The 10,269-nt window shown below is 38.8% G+C and overlaps 1 protein-coding gene across 1 annotated transcript; it reads right to left on the bottom strand.

Moving 5' to 3' along the window:
* Positions 1–256: 256 nt before the first annotated feature.
* cxcl14 (chemokine (C-X-C motif) ligand 14) lies at positions 257–9,001 on the bottom strand. Its single transcript, XM_086260278.1, has 4 exons — positions 8,453–9,001; positions 6,598–6,703; positions 2,948–3,061; positions 257–1,092 (listed from the first exon to the last, which is right to left on the bottom strand). The coding sequence occupies exons 1-4, from the start codon at positions 8,514–8,516 to the stop codon at positions 1,077–1,079; spliced, it is 300 nt and encodes a 99-aa protein (XP_086116404.1). The 5' UTR covers positions 8,517–9,001; the 3' UTR covers positions 257–1,076.
* Positions 9,002–10,269: the final 1,268 nt, after the last annotated feature.

The following is a 10,269-nucleotide window of genomic DNA, read 5'->3' as shown; positions in this document are numbered from 1 at the left end:
AGGCGTTAAAGAGTTTAAATAGGTTTTAAAATCAAGATGCTGTCTACTGGTGCTATCGCAGGCCTGCCTCATCTTTTTAAGGATGCCACGATATGTAGGTCAGTTAAAAAAATATTTCAACCAGTGTGAAAATATGGAAACATATAGTCATTCGTCATAAACAGCTAGGATTCTTATATTCTTAGTGTACTTACTAATGACCTATTTGGACAATTTCCAATAAACAGACTGTAGCAGTGATGGCACAGATGACCTGTTTGATTTTTTTATATTTATTGAATGTGCACTCTGCAGGTTAAGTATGAGAACAGTTTGCAAAAAAAATTGATTCAGTTGTCCCTCTGAAGATGAATTTTTATTAAGATGGAAACAGTTAAAACACTCACAGATGCGTACACACACACACACACACACACACACACACACACACACATACACACACACACACACTGACTGTCGGACCTCCATAATCTGTCTGAATAAAAACAACTTCTGTATAAAATATAATCACACACTGACTGACTCTCCTCTACAGATACAGAGAATCTAATTTATGGAGAACCTTTATCCCATTATTTCAACTGCGCCCTTGTAGCCAAACCTTATACGCTGATTATATAAATATACCTGTCATACTGAATAGGATACGGAAAAGTGGAAACTGCAATGATTAAACACCAATACACTGTATTTTTAAGAGAAATATTTGCCTTTCCTCAGAATTTCTTTTTCTTGCACATTTTTCACCAAAGCCAAAACAAAACAGAAGCCCCTTTGAATAACAACCATACAACTGTTTGAACACAGATGGCGTTGTCCACAATTTGACAAATATAACTACAGTGGCAAAGACTGGAGTGGTGAGTGACTGTAACTACACTGATGGCCAACTAAAGCGAGCCCACCAGCCTATGTACAAATTGTAGATATCTCTTGATGCGCTTGACAGATCTCAGGCAGAAGAAGTAGAAGTACAGCTTCAATGCAGATTACATCTTGTACTTCACAAATGTAGTCCTGGTGGAGTTGGTGTCCTTTGTTTGTCTCACACGATCCTTGTGTTGAGAGCGACGGTGTTATGCTTCATACACCCTGTGGAAAACAAACATATATCTCTTACGAGATTTGCTCCTTTGGTTGCAAACAATGTAGGTTTTTTTTCAGCCTCCTAAAAAAGGTGTCTCTGTTTGAGTAGCGATCAAATGTTTACATGTAGTACGAACATGACTTTAATGCTTCTGTAACCAACAGTGTCCCTTAGAAATGCTGTTTTTGAAAAAATACGTCCAGAGGACTTTTGTCTAAGACCTGACTCTGACCTCTGAAGTTAAAAAGACTAGTTTTAACAAAACAAATCAATAAAGCATCACATCTTTATTGATAGCCACTGGATATGGTTTCAGCCCGGAGTCAGGGATAAAACTTGAAAAACTTTATGTGCATATGTTTATGAGTGGTTTATGCATTGCTTCTTAATGAAATGACAAAGAAGATATAACATGGTAATAATAATGGTGATAATGCTTTATTAGGTACGCCTGTTTAGGTGATTGTTAATGCATATCTAATAATATCTAATCAGCCAATCACATGGCAGCAATTCACTGAATTTAGGCATGTAGACATGTCCAAAATAACCTTATAATGCTCAAACTGAGCATTAAAATGAGGAAGATGATTGTTAGTGCTGGTGCGGGCTGGTTTAACTAGCTCAGAAACTGCTGATCTACTGGGATTTTCCCACAAAACCATCTCAGGGTCTGTAGAGGCTAATCCAAAGGGAAACATTCAGTAACAGTTCTCTAGGAAATACTGGCTTGTCAGAAAAGAATAGCCTGACTGCTTTTAGATGATAGCAATGCAGAAGTAAGTCAAATAACCATTAGTTACATCAAATGTTGTTTGTGAAGTTTTGTAAACATTTGACAATATATATAAGTTATGGAGCTGTGCGATATTGTAAATACATGAAATGTTCTTCAGATTCTTACTTTTATTTACTTTAACAAATCTCTAAAAGGGGTTAAGTTTCCATAACAGCATATGTTATCTCTGTTACGTCAGTGTTTTATGTTTAGGTATATAAACTGGTACATTTATGTAACTGCACAAACTCTATCTCCCATGAAAGGCAGCAAATTGGACATAGAAGCTAAAAAAAGTACACTTGTGGACCTTAACTGTAACACCGATAGTTTATGGGTTTGACTAAGCTAACTCTGTCTGACTTACGTATTTATATAATTTTTTCTCATGTGAACCTGATAGATGACCACTAGATGTCAGTAGAATGCAGATCACGCTCAACTTAATTCTGCTTTGTTACGCCTACCAATGCAAGAGTAAAATCCTTGCTATGGTGGCCTCCATAGGACAAACAATTCTAGCTGCTGTTTATCTGTAGTGAGTGTAGGCTGTCATTCTGCTTTCACCTCAGCTGACAACATGGATCTAACATTTTTGGACTGGGACTCTTAGCGACACTTTGTCTCTGATAAACAGAAGGAAATGTGATTTTCAGGGCACTCGAGCCTAACATTAGCTGGCATAATGTTAGCTTATACCCAGCTGCTGTTGTTTTTTTTATTCAGGTTGTTATCATCTGTCCAGGGATGGGAAGGTCACGTGTCTACTCTGCTACCATAAGTAAATGTGACAGTATTTGGAATAAATAAATGTGTTCATGCACGGTTTCGTTCAGATACAGGAAGAGGATGACATTTTATCTAGTCTTATTTATTTATTTATCTAGGCCACGTGTTTGTTCTGTGTACTATGAATTAATTGATTCTAAGTTTGTAAAATGTTTAGATGTTTCGGTTTGTGAAAATCAATTTGCTGAAATATATAATTACACATTAAATAACCTAACAACACGACTGACTGTACTTTTAACTAACATCACCTGATTTTTATTTATTTATTTATTTTGGTGTTAGGCTATTACCTGTGCTTGTCCTTCCAGATGCGGAACCATTTGACCAGGTTCTTAGTGCTCTGAAGTTTGGGATGAAGACAGTACTCCTGCCCCTTGAACCGAGACACATTCTCCATTGTCACACTGAGAACAGGAGCCGAGAAGAAGCAAAGGTTAAATACTGATTTTAAAAAACACAAAACATGACATGTAGGTTTTCCAGTCTGTATCAAGTACACATGTACTCTTGAACACTCTTATTTATTCCTATAAAAATTAAAAAAGATTTTTAAAATGTGCAAAAAGTTATTTTTGCACATGTGGCTGCCAGCTATTCAGTAAGATCGCTTTTAACATTTCAATGACTACATCACTTATGAAAAAAATAATATAGTGGCCCTAAAGGCCAAGCACTTACCGGAATCTGACTGCTATCATATCATGACAACAAAAATGGCTAGTGAGTAAAATAAGAACATTTCACAATGAAAGTTTTCAGTTTGACTTGGAGGGTTAAGTTCAGCTTAAGAACTCAAGGCACAACTTCATTGGAGTAAAAACACTGTTGTGAGCAAGTCAAACCATCTGAAAGCCAGTCTGAGTCTGCTGAACAGAGACTGGTTAAGGAGTAAGACATCTGACATGTTTTTGCCCCAAATTTTAGTGGCTATTCTAAGCTGCCTCCAATAACATTTCCACAGCTGAATGCCCTCCGAATTCAAAAGATCCGCTTGCACAGCTTTGCCAGCTTTTTTGGCAATGAAGCAATATTATGGAGCTGCCACTTAAAAATGTGACATCTAAGCTCATTGAATCAGTTCATCTGTCTGTTATGCTCTGCTTTTGGCAACGACAGAGACAGACTGCCTGTATGTGGCGTATTCAGATGAAAGAAGCGAGCGTGGTAAATATAAAAAAACAAAAGACCCACCATGCTAGGGGGCCTCACTATCCAGTGACACACTCAAAGGCTCAGCAAACCATGAATGCTAAATGACCTGACTGCAAAGGAACTTGACTTTTGATTCGAAGGCTGTATTCAGTGGTTATAAAGATTAGATTAAAGAGTTTTGCCTCTATTTTCCTGCCCATTTGGTTGTCCCTTTGTTTCACAATTGATGCCTTAGTTAGATAGCTCTGTGTTCTTTCTTTTGGAAGAACTGAGTTCTGAGTGTGTTTGATGGATAGAACATGAAACTTCCTGTGTATATTGCATTTAACCTAATTACCGTGGTTCCGACTCATTATCATTCACCTAGGTAGCTGAAGCACAGCCACTGACTGAAAACTTCCGTGAGTTATAAGGACATTAGAAAAAGGAAGGTGAAGATGAATGAAGTCCAGGGAAAAGACAGAAAATTGAGAGGACAGGTAGGAATAGGGAGATGGTATATGGGGCTCCTAGGTTGTGCATGTTTGTGGTTAGGAGTGGCTGCTGAGAATGCCAAACTAAGCGCTGTAAGCCAAACGACCAAAGTGGGGACTCTCTTGCTCATTTCTCTCCCACTCTCTTTCTTTCTGTTGCTTTCCGGAGCCTGCTGAGACTCATTTTTCACCAGGCACTAACGGCTGGTGGGCCCCATCTCATGCTAATAGAGCAACCTTGAATGATGACTGTGTGGCGCGTAACACCCTCACAGAAAAACAGACCTGTGAGGTGATGCAGACCAAATACAATATAATGCTTCTGACAGGTTTGTTCTTTTGGAATGCACACACAATTTATTTCTTGACTGACTTGATGTGTGACTATACATCATCCCTCCGCTTTGCAGCTGTATTCCTCCGCCAGCCAGTTACGTTGCAGTTCATGTATAAAATATGTAAGGTAGGAGTCATGAATTCAAATAGCCCTTTTCAGCCTTTATCATGAGTGATGAGTGTTAAATTTATTAGTATTTACAGTGTAAATTCTTGAGTTAAGCCCCAAAATGTTTTTTGTGAGGTTAGAGTGACCATAACCTCTGACCCTCAAAATGTAATCAGCTAAGCTAACATTTGGCTCAATTTTTAAGAAATTCCCTTAAGGCGTTCAAGAGCACATCACATTCATAAAAATATAACGTTCGGATAGATGGAGACAACATCTAACAGCTATTTTGTAACTATTCAGCACTTGAAAGGTGAAATTTTCAAATGAAATTTGAAACACTGATTAACACACTAAAATTTTCAAATATTATAATTTCTTTGCTGTACTCAACAACAACCGATTACCATAAAGTACTCATTTCGGAAGGGCATCTGTAATAAGATGAATGATTTTAATAGTATAAATGTACTTGGAGCTTAAATAAATTATTAATGATAAAACAAAAACAGAACAACAGCAAACTTAAAACTTAATAATCAATTTTACTTAATTAAAATTGCTATAAAAGCAGCAAATTGTGAGATAAGAGGACCTAGTTTTCTGTTTAAAATCAATTGATATGATAAACTGACTTAAATGGTTGGATATTATCTCAAACCTTTTGTAAAAAGTAGAATACACTTTGAGCATAAAAATCTGTCCACACATCACACAGCCTGTGTCCTCTGTGTTATATTGTAATGTGGCAGCAGGTGGCAGCAGAGATTGTGCATTGAACACCAAGCAGAGTCCCAGGAGGCTGACATAACATCCCCATCTGCTGTGCCTTCATTTAGCTTTGAAGCAAAAACGTAAAAAAAATGAAACGCACACAGCGTTTTATAGTTTTTTATTGGCTTGTGTGGGGCTTCATTCACATCAACTGAAATCATGTAGTACAGACTGTACGCATAATATGAATGTATTTATAAATTTCAGGTGAGAGTGTCTGTCTTAAAGCGCTACAGGTTACTTCTTTTGAAATATAATTCATAGGAGAAGAATCAGTTCATGGTGCATTCCTCAGTAGCTCAAAATGAGCATATTAGCTGTATGTGTGCTTGAACTTTGACCTGAAAGGTTAAATGTCTGATGGCAGAGAGAGGCAGAAAGATCAAGCACTGATCTGTGATTTAGCCCATTTTTTATTGTTTAAGTACAAATAGTCTTTTGAACACAGAAGCATTACATTATTCTTACATTAACTAGACTTTAATAGATTAATAGATAGATTAATGGACTGCATCATTATGTGATGCTTACATCTCACACTGCCCATGATGTCTGAATTTACAAATAAAAGTCTAGAAATGTTCATGCTTGAGTAATTGAACATTGTGGAATGTCCTGGAAATCGCTGCTTTCTTCATCCCCTCCTTTTCAGGTAATAAATCATCCCCACCTCCTGTCTACAGGGAGTAATTAAATTATCAGTTTATCGCGCTGCAAATCTTTCAGAGTGTTTTAGGCACCAACGAAAGGGTGTTCTCAAAATGTGAGCGCGGCAGCTGAATATGTTTACAGTATGTTGGAGTATCATTATGCTTCAGGAACGGCTTTAAATATGCTGGTAATCTGCTAATTGTATGATTTGTATTCAAAGCATGTGCAGAGTACACGCTGGAAGAAAAAGGGGATGAATAACCAGAGGAAAGGGGGAAAAACAGGGAACACAGGTAAGCAGGTAGGAAAATGTCAAGGGATTAAGCAAAAAGAAGAATGTAAAGTAGGAATAAGAACTGAGGAAAAAAGCAGAGAGAGAAACGAGAAAATGCAGAAATGACATATGGAGAGTGACACACTGAAAGAGAATCAGAGTCTGACTCACAATATCATCTTCTCCTGGCAGAACGGGTGTTTGGGTTTGATCTCCAGCTTCTGTACATCCTTGTATCGGATCTTGGGCCCTTTTCTGGTGCACCTGCACTTGTAAGCTGTTGAGAAATATAATGCACACATTACACTGCTAAGACACAAATCTAATAAACTTGTCATGCAAGCTCAATTACTTCCAGTCAGACTGACAGGTATTTAACTGACAGGGAAGTTAATTCTTTGCGATCTGACGGCAAACTGGCGTGGAATCACAACGAAGTATTCCCGCTTTATCTTTGAATTATAATTCAAAGGACAAGTGGGTGTTATCTGTTTCTATATTTATATCTGGCAACACACAGCTGAAATTCCATGCTTTTACTTAAGTCACAGTCAAAGGCACATTAAAATAGAAATATAATTTGGCATGCAGTTAGACCCCTTTTTATATTAAGCATGACTAAAATGGAAACATCTGTGTAGAGAGGAAATTGGCTTGAATTCCACACTGTACGAGTTTTATGCTATTGCTGATTGTTCACTGCACATCAGCAAAATTAAACATGCTGCATTTATCCCGTTAAGCTCAGACGATGCATGGGTTCCTAAAGGTCTTACTGCCTTGCACGAAGAACTTGAGACTTCAGCTATCCTGTATTTATCTCACTATCATGTTGCTTCTCTATCAGACACTAATTTTATAAAATTCCTGCACTACAAGCACTAAGGGAGAGTCTATGCACCTCTTTAATTAAAGCTACATGTCATCTTACTTCTGAAGCATACATATATATTTAATAATGTCTGTCCATCATCTTCTGATCAACTTAAAATGATGCCTGTTCAGGGCAAGTTTTCTAGCTGTAGTAGTGAATATATTACACAGAAGAAATTAGTTTTGCTGGGCTGTATATTTGTGATGGGAGGTGATGGCCTGGATAGTCCAAGGTTTCCCTCATCCATCATCTGCTATCTGTCCAGACCGCCAGGCACTAAATCTGTCACAAGCCCCCACAGTGGAGCGCGACTGAGCACCAACATATCAGACAACAAAGGCCAATAAAAATGGGCAAACACTGGTGTTACTATATTGTCAAAGGCAAACAGCTTCACCACTTTACACACTGAACTGAAAGAGATGCCCGTTAAACCTGTTCTCAAATGATGTATATGTTTACTTTCATATCTATATGGTGGGAAAGACGTTATACAAAAAGTCAGACAAAGTTTTCCCATAAAGTTTGACAGCTGCAGACACGAAAGGAGAATGAAACTATGATACAGAAAGAAAAATGCATTTTAAATAATTATGTAAAAACTAAAATTGGAATATTTTACTGTTAATTTAGTTACATAAGGGTGGCTTCGCTTGTCTTGCCAGACGCTGTATGTCCCAGGGGGCTGTTCAGGGTGCAAGGACGCTTGCCAACATAAGGCTCATCATAACAGCAGATTTCTTACACCAGAGTGGTATTCATTATTACAGTTCAGCTCCAAGATCTCAGTGTTTATGGATACTAGGAAACAAACAAAGTGCCTAATTGAGTGCACACTACTGCTAACACACTGTTTATGCCGACCTAAATTCATTTTTGGAGCACAGGCATGCAAGCAAACGCACCACTGAGTCCCTTCAGCAAAGTTGACTTCAGCTGTTGACTCTGGTTTCAAACAAACTCTGCACAGCATGAGTTGATTCCTCAATCTTTCCTTTCACGAACACAACACAACACACCAGGCGTTTGCTTTCACCTCCCACCTATTTTCCACCTACCGATAATTGTTCAGTTATCACAGCTTAAGCGCCGCACAGCCCATTTTGAAAAATGACAAACTTTAACTAAGATAAACAGGAAAAAAGTGTTTACCTTCTGCGCTCAGGCAGCATAAGGCCACCACTAACAAAAGCAGCACCGTCGTGCACCCACGCATGTCTTCACAAGTCCAAAAAGATTTAAAAAAAAAAAAAAAGAAGTTCCTCAAAACCCGAGCCTTGCAAAGCAGTAAATACTGAAATATCAACAAAAAGTCTTTCGATATGTAGATAGCATCCACTACTGGGAGGCAGACGTGAAGAGCAATGGGGATTTCAGCTTTTTGGGGTCCCTTTGGAGCACTGATTGTGCAACTCCGTCTGTGCGTCCCGAGCGCTTGGATGAATCTCCAATCACTCGTTTAGGTCTCTCTCTCCCCGTCGCTTGCTGTGGAGAGGCAGGCAGCAGCTCTTTTAAAAGCTGCCCGCTATCCCATTCTCATTAATATGCACGACCAGACAGCGAATCAAACACTTGTTGTGTCCTGCGAGGGAGAAGTGGAGAACGTGGAAAGGGAGGGAGGGCAGAAAAAAAAAACAAAAGTGCACGTATTGTTCACCAAAATCTGGAAGGATGACGTCTGCTGGTCTGTTCGTCTCTTGTCCTGATTTCAGGCTGACAGACAGAAAACTTGGTGGAATGAAGAAAAACGCCACAATGACAGCAACAACAGAGCCAAGACAAAGGAAAAGTTCCTCCTCGCTGACAGGACAGTGAAATTGAAGGCTGACGTGTACGAAAATACGTTACCCAACACACATTGTGGGTCAGTGAAGGCAACATTTAAGGATCAGAGACTTAAATTGAAGAAGAAAAAAAAATCCGTGTTGTTGGCTAAAAACTGACCGGTAAAAATCACATGTTTAAGAATATATATGCTCAAGAGATTCAATTCATTTGCTGATAGAAGACTGTGAATTTTTTTAAGCATACACGCACATTGAAATCGTGGAGTATATTATTTTTCTCATTATTTTTTCCTCAATCAGATATAACCTATAACATAATAAATATTGATCAGTTTAGAGAAAACATTAAAAAAGCTGGATTTCCCTCGCCTGACGTCAGCATCTAGAAAGAAAACTGGACTGATTCGTTTCAAAAGCCATTGTCACGAAAACGTAATGAAAGTCTTACAACCTCATGTCTGATCACATTTGTCACTTTCTAAAAGTCAAATTATTTTCTGTCCTTCTTGCGTTTTTTTGGATGTCACTCAGTGAAATTCAAAGCTGATATTGTTTCTGTGAATGCTTTTTGGGCTTATTCTGTTCCCTGCATATGAATAAATGCACTCATTGTATCTGGGGATGCCATCAGGCTGAACCTTTGGCCTGTAAGAGATAGCCCTGAGAAGAAGGTCTGACCCCTCCCACCTGGAACACTCTAACCACAGGATTAAACCACATTCATCACCATCCAGCGTAAGATTTGTGTGTGTGTGCGTGTTTCCCATACTCACTTCCCACTTGTGCTCACCTCTTTGCCCCTTGCACTGATGCAATCAGATTCTGTCATAACTCAAACCAGCAGCCATGAACTGTCTGTCCGCACGATGTACCTGTGTGCGTGCATTTGTTCATGTCTGCATGACCATATTTGTGGGTGTGTATCTACACGAGTTCTCGCAGCATGTACATCTGTCGCATGCTGCAGGATTACACGCGCGCACCGCCAAAACAGTGTGCAAATCAGCTGTGAACCTGTCTTAATATTACCACAGTTTCTTCTTTGTTCCCTTCACGAACAGCAGCGGGACAAGATGCCAGCTATCATTTTCAGTGGACTGTGACAGATTAGGATGTACGTGACCCCTACAGGGCATTGCAGCTGTGTGAATCTATCCCGTTTTTTGATCTCAGGATGAAAGA

Source organism: Aulonocara sp. 'chitande type north' Nkhata Bay, linkage group LG2 (genome assembly GCF_057382095.1).
Source record: "Aulonocara sp. 'chitande type north' Nkhata Bay isolate Kocher_YH1m ecotype deep benthic linkage group LG2, A_spYH_male_GT1.1, whole genome shotgun sequence".
In the NCBI taxonomy this organism is placed as follows: Eukaryota; Metazoa; Chordata; class Actinopteri; order Cichliformes; family Cichlidae; genus Aulonocara; species Aulonocara sp. 'chitande type north' Nkhata Bay.
Note: the sequence above shows the minus strand (reverse complement) of the source record. Positions and strands in the feature narration are given on the sequence as shown.

Coding starts and splice junctions, on each gene's coding strand:
- cxcl14 (XM_086260278.1), bottom strand. CDS start 8,516: ATGCGTGGGTGCACGACGGTGCTGCTTTTGTTAGTGGTGGCCTTATGC. Junction 6,704..8,452: donor ATGCTGCCTGAGCGCAGAAG/GTAAACACTTTT, acceptor ATTTCTCAACAG/CTTACAAGTGCAGGTGCACC. Junction 3,062..6,597: donor TGCCAGGAGAAGATGATATT/GTGAGTCAGACT, acceptor TCCTGTTCTCAG/TGTGACAATGGAGAATGTGT.